Source organism: Atractosteus spatula, chromosome 7 (assembly GCF_055471065.1).
Source record: "Atractosteus spatula isolate fAtrSpa1 chromosome 7, fAtrSpa1.hap1, whole genome shotgun sequence".
Lineage (NCBI taxonomy): Eukaryota > Metazoa > Chordata > Actinopteri > Semionotiformes > Lepisosteidae > Atractosteus > Atractosteus spatula.
This window is the reverse complement of record NC_142712.1, coordinates 11,128,062-11,145,413: the sequence shown is the minus strand read 5'-3', so window position 1 is coordinate 11,145,413 and position 17,352 is coordinate 11,128,062. Positions and strand designations below refer to the sequence as shown.

The following is a 17,352-nucleotide window of genomic DNA, read 5'->3' as shown; positions in this document are numbered from 1 at the left end:
GAGGTTTAGGTTTTGTTAAGCTTAAAGACTAACATTTACAGCTAGTTTCACTAGCTTTCTATTAAACACTACTCCTGGGCTTATTAAAATTGAAATGAGGTAGTCGCAGAGCATTGCTAATCAGCGTCTGTGAAACTATTGTTAAAAGTATATAGAAGTTTAATTGGAAATGATGAGATACAAAATCACAACATATAATTCCTGTTTTATCCTGTGTGATTGGCAGCATCCATTCAGTCTTTCATATGCATTAAAAATCTAAAAGATGCATGAAATTAAAAAAAATAAATAGATAACAAGAAGTCAATTGAATTGAACATGCTGACCTTGACTAAGATAGTGCTTTCTGAATATTAAACGCTTCAAATGGGCCGCCTTGAATTATTCATTTGAGAAGATCGTATATGGTAATATTACCTAAGGGAGATGCAATCACTATTAGTTTCCTTTGAAAACAGTAAACACATTTATTGGGTGAAGGAAACATTTTTGCCTGCAGAATTTACATAATTTACAGACAGCTACGGTAAGGCATCTGTGTTGGCTAACTGAGAATTTAAACAACTACTCTTTGTCTTTATTTTTTAAAGTATGTTCCAAGTTGTATATAACATAGACAATATATATTTTTATGTATAATATTGTGTTTTGGGCTTGATGTCATTCATGACTTAACAGATATTCGGCAGTGGTGGACACTACTTCTCCTTATTAGTTAAACCAAAGGTGTATATGTATATACTTTGTCTCCTAGTTTTGGTTTGATTTACTACATGGTTACACATACAGCTTGAAATTAATGATGGGCTCCTTATGGTGAAGTAATTGTAAATAGAATATTTAATCTCTAATAACAATCATGGTGCTAAAGAACCACTACATTTCTAAGTATTTAATAACTCCCATTATAACACCTTATTTCCTTTTGATACTTAATTATCATTTTAATTAATTGATTAAATGATGGGGAAAATAAAACCCCAAGGACACAGAATTCTGCAAGGCTATGTTATTAGCATGTTCATTAGCTGAAGCTCTTTGATTTTCATTCAAGATAACATTTATGCAAACCTCAGGATAAACCATGCTTGCCAAAATCGTTTCTGGGCTGAATTGGTCCGTCTTTTTAATGGAAATAAACTCATAGCATTATTTTCAGTTTAGGTATTTAATATTTAATTCTCATGCTCTGTAAAAGCAGGACTGTCTCAGCCTCTTGATGCATAACACTTTGTATAACACCTTCGATGTGTCTTACTGGCCACTCTGCTCTACATACCTCTGCACCTGATTAACGACATCTTAGTATCATAAGAATGGATCATAAGACACAATAAAGCCCATTTAAACCCTAGTTAGTTATCCAATGATCTCAGCCATAAGATGAAAAGATGAAAGATGCATTGAGTTCAACAACATGGTTAAGTAGCTTGTTCCATACTCCCACAATCCTTTGGGAAAATAAATAGTGCCCTCTAATTCGTGTTCACTGTTCATTTAGAAGAAGTCATCTGGGTTATCTTTATCCCTTGAGGATTTTGATTGTTTGTATAAAGCCTCCATGCAATTTTCTAAGACTAAAAATATTCTGTTGCTTCAATTTGTCAGGGTACTGTAGGACATTCTCTTAAAACCTGGATTGTATAATCCTATACTGTATACTGATTTCAGAATGGCATATCCGGTACTATATTCTGTACTGCATGTTAATGAGATGTTTTAAATATTTGTCACTTAGTGAATAGAGCAAATTAATTATCGCAATTAATTAAACAACTGTGGATCCTTCCTTTAAAAAAGAGAACATATCTGTGTAGTCTTAACTTTCATTTTCACCTGTTAAGAACATACAACAACATACAGCAATCACACATACTGTAATTAGCCATTTAACACTTTTCAGTTGTGCACTTTTTCAAAATAAATCTATCAGCATGTTAGATCTAATATTTGACATAAACTACCTTAGCTGATTTGATACAAAGATTCCGTGTGAAAAGATTCTTGAATTACTTTAAAAAGCATTTCTGGCCCAGCACATACCTTAATATCACAGTTTCAGTTTTTATTTTTTTAAGGTGTGCTATATTTCCTGAGTTTGCAGTCAAGCAACCTTGGGCGAAACTAAAAAGGAAGGAAAAGTGTTCTCCCTAACCATTGAGAATAATCATACAATTTTTAATATTCCATTGTAAGAATGATCACTTTACAGTGGTTCAGAAATTTCCTTCCCATTAATCTGGGATTCAGTCACCAGTGGGTGTTACTGTACTGTAGCAAGAGCATTGGAAAAGAACATTTAATGCAGTAATAAATTTAACAGGTGTGTTTACACAGGTCATAGCAGGATAATTATGTTGATGACACATTTAATATTTCCCTTTAAAACATATTAAGACCTTTTAGTGCCTTCAAGTTCATTATGTTTTTTTTACAAATAGCTCTTTATTATGCATACACTAGTTCACACTTTGGGAAACATTTATCATAACTATGGCTCATTTTCATTCACCTGGATCTGAATTATTTCAATATAATAACATTTCATCTATGAAAGTATTTTTTTAATTTCACAGCATTTCAATATAATTTCTGAATTTGAAGTCTGATATACAGGTTCATTAATACAAAACGTAAATCTGGAAATTACTTAGACATAAAAAAATAATTGCACTCTTAAACAGTATGCCAAATCTAATAGGCTGACAGCTAATTGAGTTTAGCTGATTTTGTGAATATTGTGAAATACAGAAGAAATGGTTTCAGCCTCCGTTTCAGGTCCTTTTTAACCTTTTCATTTGTTTTCCATATTTGCTCTTCTCTCCCTCTCTACAAACTCCGTCAGTTGTGATCTTTTTATTTGGGCTCCAGAACCGTGTTTTGCTTCCAGAACCGTTCATGGAAAATTTCACTTGTTATCACATCCCTTTTGTGCTGCATCCTTTGATTCATTGCCTGCCTACAGTATGTGTTGTACATTTACTGCCTTTGGGAATGTTTTCTGATACTGCTGCAGCCTAGGCCTTATCGTTGACCACTGTTGTTCAGTCCTGGTCTGTTACAAGCCAACTTGCTCTGGAGAGAGATTACTTGTTGTCTGCAGAGAATATTGTGTGAATTAGCTGTTTAACTACAATTTGCTGTTAAAGCTGGTTGCTGTTTATATATACTGTACAGTAGCCATATGCTGTGTTGTTGTTTAAATTATTATTCCTTATGCTGTTTTTATGATTATTAAGTCAACAAACCATAACTTGTTACTGAGCTGACTGTTGTATGTTCAAAGTCATGGTTTTGAGAATTCTATAAATGGAAATTAGAAACCTTATTGTTACATCATCTTTTTTGCACTTGAGGAACAATGTCAGTTAAAACTATTGCCCTGCCTGTCTCATTCTGAAATATTGTTATATTTCTTTATTTTAAGCAAGACAAATCATCTTCACACTTAATGTGGACCCGTATATTATCTTGTTATAGCAAGAGCAATTTCTTATCTCTGTTCATTTTGTCAAGAAGTTTGTTGTTTTCATTATTTCCATAAGATGACACAACAGCCCATCCAATTATTCTTCACCGTTTCAGTGTTTTCAGTTGATTATAGTAGGAATCTATGGAGTGCCTTTGTAGTGGACATTTGCAGGAGATCTGCCTGGCTAAAGATCTTTTACCATTTTGAACTTGAAACCTTGTAAACAAACTGGCACTTTAAGTAACTTACATTGCACTACTGGGTAATGCTGTCAGGCATTGCAAACAGGCACAGACTGGCTAAAACTAAATCCTTGGCTCTGTCACACTCGGGGAAAAAGGACTTCAGCCAAGTTGGAAGTCTGTTTGTCTGTGCTGGAATTTAGCCATAACAGACACTTTAAAATACACTTCCTATCTTTTTAAACAAACAAAGGGAGGGCAATGAATTATGTAAGGACCACATACCACAATGATCTGTACAACTGGATTGTACTTTCATATCTTAGACCTGAGGATCCATTTAATGCACAGACACAACTTTCTGTAGTAAGTTCTGATGAGATACTACTCAAAGCATTATGGCTTCAGTCCCATCTGCTGACAAAGTACTAATGCACCCTGAGTTGTGAAAAATCAGTGCTACAGACAAGGATCCTGAAGTTTGTCTCAGGATAAGATACAGTTGAGACTATTGAAAAACCAGCTTTTGCTGTTTCTTCTCTGCAATGTCATGCTGTTAAATCCAATAAGTAGCATTTAAATTTAATTAGGGGTGTATCTGAATTTTCGGCTTTTATTCCCATATCTCAATTTTAAATTATTCAAATAAATGTATTAAAATATTATAATATGAATAAACAATTATTCAAATAACATTTTACAAATGTAAAGGGTATGTTAAAGTATTTTTAATGCAGTGAATTTGGTAGCATTTACCCATCAATGTACCTGTCCATCCACTCTCCTAGCTACAGTACCTTATAATCCTTTTATAATTGCCATTTTATATATTTCAGTTTAATGTGTTAGAAAATTATAAATAGGGCGGTCTAATCAGCTGTTCTTAGTGGTATTTTGCAAAGAATTTATTTAAAATTATATTTGGAACTGAACAATTCTTACAAGAGAATAGTGATATAATTTACTAGATACCAGTGAATTCTTATTTTAAAAAGTAATGGAAGTAATTTAGCATGTAATAAGTAATGCAATATGCAAATAGGATATTTTTTCATCTGTCTCAAAAATTGAAACACATGTAAAAAAAAAACCCTGTAGGACTACTGAAAAATGGGTAGTCTGATAATGGCACCTTAGCATAATGTTAAACACACAGTGGAACGTGGGTTGTCAATTTCTGTACTCATCCTACACATAAGCATTTCTTTCATCATCTGAATATGCTAATTGTATCCTACAAGATGGAGCATAATTTGGAAGTAATTCAAAGTTAAAAGTAATACTCAAATTCATCTTAGAAACATTAAGGTGAAAAAAACAGTAGTCTCTATGATTCTTTTATTATATGCGGTACATGAAGCACAGTTTGCCTGCAGGGATTAAGAAAGATACGGATCAAATTGCTGAACTTGAAAATTCACAAATCTTTTGCAACTTAATGTGGTTGTGGACTGTAAATTACATTTATAAACATTGAATTCCATCAGCTAAGATTAGCCTACTGATTTTATTACTCAATAAGATGGGTTTAGGACATGACAGGCAAGAAATGTCTTCTTGGCAACACTACATTCTTTTTGAAAACATCAAACTCCAACCTTACATCCAAGTAGTATTGTAAACACACAGCTAACAGGTTGCCATCGTTCACTGAACCTGAAATGAATTGATAGAAGTTTAGTCCGCAGCATTGTTCACCTGCTGCAGGTGTTGGCGCATGGAATATTATAAAGTGTATAGTTTGAATGTCCACTATTTTGTTAAATCCTTGCAGTTTGGTTGGGAAGGGTAAAGGCTAATTTTTTTGATAATGCAAATAACCAAGTAAAAACATTATTTTTTTGTACTTTTTAACACTTTAACACTATTATTGCTACTTTTGTGTCATTTCTTACTTCTAGGGAAAGATGCAGTAACACAGGTGGCTAATTACAGGTGTACAATTTGGTGGTTTCGTACAGTGAGTCCCATGTTGATTGTGCTGTACTGAATAACCCTGAAAAAAATCAGAATCACTGTAGTTTAAGAAAAAATAAAAAAGAGAGTTTGTAAGGGTGAATAACAACAAATGTACTTTATTATAAATACTGAGTGTTACAGTATATTTTTAGACTAGAATTAACAAGGTGGCTGGGAAGATATTAAGTTGCATCTAGGGGTTGAGGGTTTTATATGTGAACAAGAACATTTTTAAAATAACCCTTTATTTGACAAGGAATAAGTGCAGCAGAGTCAGTTGAAGAGTATTTATGTGCACAATAATTGTTTCTGGTCAAGATTCTGGCAGCTGTATTTTTATACTTGTTGTGGTCTATTGATAGCTTGTGCTGTAAGGCCAATAAAGTGAGTGTTGCAGTGGTCTACAACAACAGCATTTTAAAGAATCTCAAACATCAGATAAGGAAAGATAGGGACAGAATCTAGTAGTGTTTAAGAACATAAGAAATCTAGTTGTCAAAAAGAACTCCAAGATTATAAGATGAAGACGCTTCCAGGCAGTTTCCTAAAGCAAGGTGCAACATAAGAAATTAATATTGATGAAAGATTACGTCTTCCATCCATCTTGTAGATTTGCACTTATTGTTTTGGTATACTACAAAACAATAAATACAGTAATTTAATGCCCATTTCTGCCATGACTGTGTGAACTAATTATCAAAACTAATCTGTGCAGCCAGTTCTGAAGGCAGGATAGTTGCCAGTGATTATCTTCAGTAGATGTTTTGCAAAGGAAAGCGTTATTCTTTTTATAGACCACCAAAATTAATTTATTATTTTCAGTGTCAAAGTGATTATGAAGCAGAGTGTCTGAACAATTTGCTACAGTGTAACCTTTTAATCCCAACCTGTAATTACTGTAACCAGATTAAGCAAAAGAGGACACTGGCAGTTCTAAATAAATGCAATCATCCTTTTCTGTCTCTGATAATTACAGTGTTTCCTGAAAGGAAACACTGTGACTTTTTGTCAAAACAGTTCTTTGTATTATGTTTCATTTTTCTTTCATGAATATAAATACCCACAGTAATTATTTTGTTGCATCTTCTGACCTTTATATAATTTATATCACGTATAAGGATGACACATACAAATCTGAGTTCAGTAAACGATGCCTCACAACCTATTTTTAAAGTTTCAAAACCTGATCAAACTTTAAAAACCAGAAATGAGTAGATCCATTTACTAATACTATTATTATTTAGTTAAGATCAATGCAGTGCTCTGCTCTGCTCTGCTCTTCATTTATGTTAAACGGATACGTGTTAAAATATCACATATTTAATTTAAGACAATATTTAATGTGTACAAGAATGTACATAGTAATCATGCATAATTGTATCTCCTCAGTTCATAATTTACTCCTTTGAATCAGGTCAGTTGATGAAGGCTTACTGTATCTATTCAATGTACAAATTTCCAACTTAACATTGTGTTTTAGATATGAATTTATAAGTCTCAGAGAATATCCCTTTCCATGGAGAGTCTGATTGATTTTTACATTGATAGATGTCTTGTCACCTTTACAGTCTGGGAATGCACACAAAGGAGTACCCAATATTCTTCTGTTACAGTGATTGCCCTTGTGCCCTAGTGTAACTAAATCAGTGTGAACCTGTTACGATAAAGTGACCCTTTGGAGCTTCAAAGGAATTGTAAACCCTCTGGGTTATGTGGCCAGTTTTTTTTTTTGCTCAATGGATTGGCTTCTTTCCCTGTGGGTTGTGTGGCTTTTGTGGACTTGGAGATGTCCAAGAAACTGCAGATAGGATCCCAGACAAGTACAAACTGCACACGTGACACTTGAAACTGTTAACAGACCCACATTCCAGAGATAAGTTACTCTAAATCCTGATCTTCATTGAATCAGAGATTCATCAAATGGAAAAGAACTACTGTATTTTCTGTATTACGGTGTATGGGTTTCTTAATTTCATTTTGCATTGCAGACAGTATTCTTGCATGTTTTGTTTGCATAACAAAACTGTATTTACCATGTATCTGTAGCATTTTATATAAAGGAGACAATTTTAAATGATAATATAAATATGCACAAAGGTTTAATGTTTCCGTTAGTGATTCTTCTGACCAAAATAAAGCCCCGGAAAGTTTCCCACAAATTCTAATGATACCATAGATGTTTTGCTCCATGACAAAAATTAACTTCTTGATATTTAACACGCACAACAGACCCGTTAGGTGGAAGTGTGGAAGTAAACCAAAAATAAATAATTCAATTCATAAAGCAGTTTCCAGTTTCACCTTGTGCTTTACTCATTCACTGTACCAGCTTTTCCAGCTTTATTATTTGTTTATTAAGGCTGAAAAAGCTAATTATTTGCTATGGTGAATTGTGTGTTGATATTTTATTGTAAATACTTCAAACGGTATGAGCATGTAATTAAGAACATGCTATAATTTTCAAACTTTCAAAACCTTTTTGTTAGGTTTTTTTTATTAGTATTAATGTGAAATGTGGAATTCTGTGAGCAGTCAGTGTTCAACATTGAGTTGGCTAGGTCACAGTGTGCCTCAGGTGCACACAGCAAGTTTGTGGCACAGGTGAGATTATAAATCTGAGTCCCCAGATACACTGTCACTGTTCATCAATGCCTGTGCATTGGATATCTCAGCATAAACAATTACAAGGTTAATTGGGGGTAATCATGGGAATGTACAGTAGGTTGTGATTTACAAACAAAGCTGTGTATGATTTTTTTAACATGTGCAAGACAAAACAATATTTTAAAATATTCCATAAAGGAGTTTACATATAAAACTAATATATTAAATTAGGAGGAAGACATTTGGGTCATGAGAATTATGCAATACTAATAATGTTTGTAAATCGCATGAAAGCTCACAAGTTTAGAAATGAGCAAAAATAATTATTTGAAAGTGCCTATCTCAGTATAAGATGAACTTTTCACTTGCAATACTACTCTCTCATAACTTTAGAATAGTGCCTTTACACCATTGTATAAGACACATTCAACTGCCACAGATTATTGTAACATCTGTAATAATTATGTTGCAATACAATTCATGAAATTAAATGAAGTTCCTTTCATTTTGTGTTTTGAAACTCTAGAGCTGGGTAGAAAAGGCAGAAAGACAGAGTTTGCTCTCTGATGCTCTGGACCTGTCTGAACTCTTCCACCCCGACACTTTCCTTAATGCGCTAAGACAGGAGACAGCACGGTAAGTGTGTTGACTTATTTGGAGGTGCATTCTGCTCATTACTCCTTATTAATGATCAGACTGCTTTATCTTTGAAGCTATTATACATAATTATGTTCTGGAAGTATAACAAAAATATATCTCAACATGCATGTCATCCTTTTTTATTAAACCATGCAAAAAAATGCTTCCATAAAAATGATCTTTGCTTACACTGTCATAAAGCAAAATACCCAATGCCATGGTTTAGCTTAATTAGTATGTGAAAATGACCTTTAAGACAGTTAGATCCTGGTTTATTAACCTTTTGGCACCCAATAGGGGAGACATTAAGTTGGTTGAGCACAGTTAATGGATGCTATAACTTGTTGAATGTCAAGCCTGGTAAGAATCAAGAAAGAAAAAAGCACAAAGAAACCAATGAAAAAAATATAAAATACTTTTTTCTACTTTTAAAGAGAAAAATGATCTGTGCCATCAGTACGTTGGAAACACACCTCAGGTGAACTCACCAACAGTGAAGCTAGATCTTCTTCAGCAATTAATTTAGGTTTTGTGTAGATGTGTAGACTAATATCCTTCACTGCTGTGTACAGCAGCCCAATCAAAGTGTGATGATCTGGGTGGGATTATCTAGTCACTACAGAACTCCACTTGTAATAATTGATGGCAGCGTGACTGCATAGCACTGTATTAGTTAAGTGCTGAGACCTCACATACTGCCTTCCTGTGGGCTTATCCCGACGTACTGAATCTTCCTGCTGCACAAACCATGTCCTTATGTTGTTCATTTAACAATTTCTTGTGAGACGCCCTACTTGCCAAGCATAAACTCTATTGAACATTTGTTGGATGGGGTGGAATGGGATGATGTGTGGCATCTAGGGCTCAAAGACCTGTGATCTGGGAACATGTCTTTAGAGGAATGGGACAGAATATCACAAGACATTAGATTGCAAATGATTATATTACTCACTTCAGTGGCAACATGTACTACTAGTCTTTGACTTTCACAGCGGACCCCCTAGTAGGGATGCACAAAGTCACAGTGCAGTTCAATGTAGTTTTAAATTAAGTTTATTACGAAAAGACCCTCCAGAAAGTTGAACAGAAAGCATCAACAAATTCTATGTTCTTTTATACAGTACATGGAAAGTCTTACATTGTCACACATCTCCCATAGCCTAGATACAATCCTGTCATTGACAGTGTCTCACAACAGGTGTATTTCCTGCTTTCATAACTTAAATCAACTATGTTTAATTGAAATATACACTCTGTTGATTGCAATATGAATCAGTATAACTACATTAACCTGATTAAACTGTACGGTATCTGTTAAATAAAATGTCAGTACACCTGCCACAAAAAATAATTTAATAACTTTCTGATTGTTAGATGTTTTGCATCTATGTATATATTTTCATTTGTTCTGAACACTTTCCTTTTGATTTGTACAAATGTAAATCATTTTTGTAAAATTGTATCATGTCTTGTTTTTTATATAAAGATTAATGGGTTGTTCCATGGACAGCCTGAAGTTTGTAGCATCTTGGAAAAGCAGAATCACGGAGGCAAAGCTGCAGGTTAAGGTAATACAAAAAAAGTGGTCAGATATTGCAGTTATATACTAAATAAGTTAAAAACATATGTCATGGAAACTCAATAAAATATACAACAGGAATATCTGTTCACTCTTCTCACAATACCTCATATGCCTTTGTTTTTCTTTAGCTGTGGTTCAGAAGCTCAGGTCACAAAGTTTGTCTTGGCCCTCTGTGGGTGTTTTAATGTTATTGTTTGAGTTTACCTCATTGTTAAGGACTATTATTCCATCTCTATATTCCTAGACTCCATAGGCTGCAGTTTTCACCAAAACATTCAGGAGATAATTAAAGGAAATGACCACTGGCATGGAGAATTCCCATTCACTGAAAATGTTGGTTTATCCTGTGTTATAAACTGGAGACAGTCTCTTTAATTCAAATTGGTCACAGGACTTGGCAACAGACTGTTGGCATGTGGTGTTCATTTAAAATATTTTGTTACTCTATCATTACGGTTTCTGATACCATCTCCTTACTTTTTTTTCCATTTAACACATTTTGAATCTTTACCTTTTTGTCCTTTTTAAAAAGGAAGGGTGTTATTTATGAATCGTTTATTGTTTCTAACACAAAACAATAATCTGTATTGGTAAGAGATCTGGACTATTACTCGGAAGTTGTGATATCAACTTTCTAAAAGTATTCTTTCCTGAAAAAATGCATTGAATATTTCATCTGATAGTCAAAACTATTAATCTAATTAGTTTATGATAACTGAAGTCCATTAATGTATTCTTAAAATATTAACTCTTGTATCTGAATATATATGGGTGATACAACTATAGCACTCTTATAGGGAAAGAATTGTTTGTTTTGTTTATCTGGTTTGCCTTGTATGCTGCAGTTAGTCAAGCTTTCCATTATTATTCCTGTTAATGCTTTTTAATCTGGCACATGCTTTCTTCTACACTGTCTTGAAAAACTTAGGAATTTTTGAATAAGCAGAGCAGGATGAACATTTGGTTTTCCTAATGCGTGGTTATTTCCAATATGTCATAGGTTTTTAGGTCACAGGAAAACACAACGCATCATAATGATATTTATGATAATGGAAATGTGTAAACTTACTGTTTATCACTCCCTCTCCTGATTCTTGAGAGGAAACAGTGATGTGTTTTCTTCATTTTCTGTGATTACCCATTGTTGTAGGACTTCTGGTGTCCTGAAGGTGCATTGTTTTCACTAATCGGGACTGGAAACCTGTGGTCTGATTGCTAATTGCATTTACAGTGGTTCCATTGCACCATAAATTGACCACAGGAACTGAACAATAACTATGGAATATGTATTTATGTTTAAGACCTTTGTTTAATTATTAAATTTTCTCTATTTTGTCTAATTTAAATGTTAGCATCTTGTATGGATTCAAATTGTGCCCATCTCTCACATTGTAGAAAAAATGTTTTTTGACAGGTTTTTAACAAAGTTACTTGCTATTTGTTAAGAAGTGTATTAATAAAGAGGTTTACTTAGGGATCAGCATGTGAGCTGCATATGAACAAGTAGACATTAATTCTTCTCTGAAGAGTAGAAAAAAGTCACTATTGGAAGGCTTCACAGCCAAAATGATTTTTTTTTTTTTGCTTTTCACTCTCTACTTCTCACTGTGGAATCAACCTCTAGTTGTTCAATTACAGTTTATGTATTTTCTGAACTTAAATCCCCATGCTTATGTTTGCTGATTTTCCTAAGGTATAAAGTATTTTGATATTCATGTTATGTCAATGTTTCAGCCTCAGTTCTTCTTTTTCATTTTATGTTAAACAGTTGTTGAATTAATGTAATTGCAGAAGAAATTAAAGTATCATATACAGTATATATTGAAACAATTTTGTGGATGATAAGCATTATTCTCTAATTCCTCTGAATATTGCACACAATATCCTGTTTATAAAGTCACTATAATTGCCCAAAGTGACAACCACTGGAAGCTTGAGGTTGTTATCCATGGTGGAGTAATATTTGTAAGCTTGGCCTTTAATAAAAATGTATTACTATTTGCTGTGTAATCTAACCTTGCTGGCGGAATTTGCCCTGCTTTGGTGTTCCTGTGGTGCCAATGGACGTGAATCAAAACAAATCAACTGGTGTGAGGCTTGTTAATATAAATAGTGGCATTTAATGTTCACTGTCATTTGTAAATATTTTATGTTTTCATGGCAGATTGATGGCTTGAAATTGGAAGGATGCAGTTTTGACGGAAACCGTCTTTCAGAGAACCAGCATGACTCTCCCAGCGTGTCACCAGTGCCCCCTTGTTATATGGCCTGGATTCCTCAGGTACTGAATTATTTAGTCTTTGAAACCTTTAACTTCCATTACTGGCCTCAGTGTCTTATCTCTCTCACACAGTACTTTCCCAGAGCCCTGCTACTATCATAAGTGCCACTTAATCCAATTGATGATGTCCTTAATAAGCTTTTCAATAAAACATCTATTTCTGTACTAAAAAAGAAAACTCATTATTAGTAAAAAAAAATCTATGCACGGTATCAATGTACAGTGATAGTTTCGGTATTGCGTTCTTATAAATCTGGACTGAAAAAAGCAGGGGCAAGGAGAAAATGTGTAGACTTTGCAATTGCTTATTCAAACCATCCAGTAGTTTGCAGAAGGAACTACTTTGATAGAAGTACTATGTGTTTATTTGTTGGCTCAAATGAACAAAACATATTCAGGTGATGTAACAGATTGTTGATGCATGTGAGGGCTTAAAATGCAGAAGAACTTTTTTTTTCATTTATACTTCTGAAACTGACCAACAGGTAGAATTTAGAAATTCTTTCATTCAATATGTTATCTAATCATTATAGTCTCCTGAAGTCATTTAAAGGACAGATCCATTCTCGACATACTTCAGTTAGAACTAGTTTTTTCTGTTTGTCAATTCAGTATCTTCAAGTTCCAGACTGCAGGGGTACAATAATATAGCAAAAGGACAGTTTGTTCAAAGTTCATTGTTTTCATGTCTCTTTACTTCCTGTTTTGAAGTATTTGTTCCTGTGAAGTCTTGGCTCATATAAGTTTGCTCTTTTTTTAATAAAATACCAATGCCACTGTTTTAGTTTCCTTACATATCTCATATCCCACAACCATGGAGGAATTTGCTAGGAGGGAGACTGGAATAACAATAAGAACTCGAGAGGAAATAATAAATAAGATTTAGCAAGGAAATGTATTGCCTTTTGTTTCAGTTTTAAGAGAACGTAAATTACATGATATGGAGGTGTGGAGTGAGATCAAGCGAGTTGATAAGAGTGCATGAAATGTTTCTTTTGCATTTTGAAGAGCAATATTTGTTTACAGAGTCCCGTCACCTGTTACAATTTTTTACATCTGCTGTCTTCATTTATTTAGCCCATTTTGGGCTCCCTTTGGGTTTACTATTGAAGCGTACTCTAATGAGACCTGATTAACACGGAAATGAGATAAAAACAGGTGGCAGATTCTTGATCTCATTCTTTGATGTTTTCACCTTTGTGACTTTGTTTGATGTAGTCTTTAAGAAGTCTGTTCTCAGCGCACAGCTCTGTAATTTCAGTAAAAGCCTAGAATATAAGAAAAGGGCTTTTGGCCAATGTAGTTTGGTTGCTAGCAGCTGATTGAGCCAAGGATCTCACCTAGCCTTTTCCTGAAATAAGCTAGGTTATCTACTTTGACAAAGATGGCTGGGTGTGCAGATACAGACCCCTACACCTCTGTACAAACAAATTCCATCACTTACCCAGTTTCTACCTGTGTCCTCTGGTTTCTGTTTTACTCTTGTTTCTAAAGAAGGCCATTCAGCTCAGTTTGTCAGAACTTTTGAGGATTTTTAATACTTCAGTCAGGTCCCCTCAGAATTGTCTTTCAGTTCTTTGACCTGTCAGTTTAAGACATTTCTTTCAATTTGGAAATTAACCTTTTATGAGGAACTTTGTGCTCTGTTTGTATCCATTAGTGCTGTTGGAGAAGTGGGTTTTCATGTCTTAGATATGTCTAGGTAAGGGAGTTAAAAACTTAAATGAAGCTAAACTTTCCTACAGTCTTTCTTTAAACCCTTTTCATCCTGCAGCCCAATTAAAGGTTGGAAAGTGGGAAATTCTTGTAAACTCTTGTAGTTCATAAACACTTGTAAAACCTTATGATTTATTCTAATTGTCAGCAATCATTTATAGAATACAGCAGCTGGAGCTTTCGTGATTTAATAGTCTTTAACTGAAAAATCAGTTGTATCAGACTAAAATGCAGGTCTTTGATTTTCTAGTGGCTGTAATGGTAACATATTACTGCTGTGACTTTTGTCATGTTTTCAGATTACATTTATTTTTAATACTCTTCCTTCTCCTCTTCCTATTGTGTTATTATTTGATACTGAAACAGAGTGCCAGTGGATGCTACTCTCCTGAAGAATGCATCTCGTTGCCTTTGTACGCAAGTGCAGAGCGAACACGTGTGGTGACCAACATCGATGTGCCCTGTGGGGGAAACTCTGACCAGTGGATCCAGTGTGGGGCAGCACTGTTTTTAAAACAGCAGTAACGTTTGCACAGCTGGGTAATAATACTCTAAATAACTATATTATCTGGTTGAAAGACATGTATTAACGTCAATTCCAATGTATAATTTAATGTTTTAATACTTTACAAATTGAGCACTGTCTGGTGTTCATGTTTTTGCATTTGTTTATAGTGACTCCTTTATGTATAAAACTTGATTTCAGTGAAATGGCAGTGGTGAGCTTGGATCAGATTGAATAAAAGATTGTTTGAAAGCTCTGCCCAGTACATTACGCAAACATTAATATCTGAATTTGTTCGACTATATTTTTTTGTAAAATCCAAAGGTATTAGCTGGTGTATGGTGAAATGCTTTCTTAGAAGGTCAAGATGCTTAGTTTGTAAAATAGTCCTCTCATTTTCCCTCAAACCAGATGTGATTAAAACATTACTTTTCTTTTTCAGTTTTTTTTAATAAGACTGTTGAGTTATTGGGAATATAATTTATGACAAACCTGTTCATAGTCTTGGGTTAAAAAGACTGCTAAATAAATAAAACACTTCATACTGTTTATACTCTATAAAAATATCTCTTTACTGTGTGCCACTTTACTGTATATACAGTGTCTTGAACTATGACCAGATTCAATGTATTCCTGTTATTTCCCAATTATATCTTAAAAATTGTAAAAAATATTAAACAAATGACTTGTTATTGAGCTGCTTCTTTCTACTACTGTACTTTCAAAAATGTATTTTAATGTGTTAGTACAAAAAGCAAGTTAATCTGATATTTTACAGAAAAGTTTAGCACCACATAAAGTATCTGATATATGGTGAGGAATCTACCATTTACTGCATGGAAGGTATATTTTGTTCACTATACTGCCAGAACAGTGTGTAAAGTATATATAATGAGTATATATGATACGTGCAAATTTAATTATATTTCTTTAGTGTTTTAGTGTCTCAGTTTGTTGGGGATAATGAGGGATCTTGTTTTTAATGAAGCTGCTGACTCACCAAGACTCATCATATAGCCAAAAAAATAAGCTTTCTTTTTTTACATTTCAACACCTGCCAAAAAAGGTTTTAGATGAGTGTTCAGTTTGTTGTCTTGTGAAGAGCAAACTTTTTCCATAGATTCCCTTCTAAGACAATAATTGCCACAGCCCTGCAACTTAAAGTGCCATTAAGTGAAGTTTTTTGCAATCATGTTCATAAGTTATATTATGCAAATAACCAATATTAATATTTTTCATGCTGAACATAAAAGCATGTGACCTTAGACTAAGCTGACAGTTGCTTTGGGCTCTTCCAGTGCAGTCTTAATGGTAACATGTTTTATCGACTCCCCGGCAGATAAAGATTTATTACCCTGCAGCTTAAACATGTAAATTTAAATACATTTCTCTAGTGTTTTGGTGTATCTATTTGTCTGGGAAGATGAGGGATCATGTTTTTAATGAAGCTGCTGACTCACCAAGAAATCTCAACTATTCTGGATTTAACAAAGCACTTCAGGGGTAGAAACAATGAATAAAAATAGTATTTGACATTGTATCTTGGTACAAAATTTTAGTCATGTGGCTACAAAGGTTTAGTCATGTTGCCATCTTTTTTTCCCCCCCAATAGAGAAAAAGCAATTACTAGGCATATGTATTTGTCGTTGTTGTACATCTTTCCCCTCTCTATTCATCATAATTTAAACTGTCTAGTTTCTTTTGTAAATTATCCATCTAGCCATTTTCTGACCACTTTATCCAATACAGGGTCGTGGCAGAGCTGGAGCCTATCCTGACAAACAACGGGCATAAGGCTAGACAAACTCTACGCTGGACTTCAGGCCATTGCTGGGCAGACATACAGACACAAACACAGACATACAGTAAACATGCACACAGTCCCACCAGGGACTAAGTTCCTGATTAACATACTGTATCTATATTTTTGGACAGTAGATGGAAATCAGTCCTAACCTCTGTGCCCGCGTGCTGTCCAATTTAAAATATTTACTGCACAAAAAGAACTAGAAGTCTAGACCAAGCTTGTGGACCACTAGTATGTTAGTTATTTTTGTGTGTGCTATGGCTGGGATTTTTTGTTGTGTTTTTTTTCCTCCCATGGAACATATAATTAGTTGACTTGATGATCCCTGTATTTCAGAAAAATGAAGGAGAACACCTGGCATGGTCTTTGCTCAGAAGGGTGGATGTATGTATGTCAATTCTCAAGACTCTAGTTTTGTTTAGTCTGCCTGAACGGTTTCCAGCCATGTGTGAGTGAAAATAACCTTAGTAATTAGGAAACCAAATGGTGAAAAGCAAGAAATCCTTATTTTTTTAATAGAGAGAAGGAAAGAATGTACTGTAATAGCTGCGAGTGTGTAAGGTAATGCATTAAAACAGAACAAATAATCTTGGGAAAACATTAA

The 17,352-nt window shown here is 34.1% G+C and overlaps 1 protein-coding gene across 1 annotated transcript in view; it reads left to right on the top strand.

The window, feature by feature from the left end:
* The window catches only part of dync2h1 (dynein cytoplasmic 2 heavy chain 1), a 149,057-nt gene extending 133,423 nt beyond the window's left edge, over window positions 1–15,634 (top strand). Inside the window, exons 88-91 of the mRNA XM_088921156.1 lie at window positions 8,744–8,853; window positions 10,343–10,424; window positions 12,603–12,719; window positions 14,802–15,634. Coding sequence (XP_088777282.1) covers window positions 8,744–8,853; window positions 10,343–10,424; window positions 12,603–12,719; window positions 14,802–14,960 — 468 coding nt within the window. The 3' untranslated portion in view covers window positions 14,961–15,634. The remainder of the gene's footprint in view (window positions 1–8,743; window positions 8,854–10,342; window positions 10,425–12,602; window positions 12,720–14,801) is intronic.
* Window positions 15,635–17,352: the final 1,718 nt, after the last annotated feature.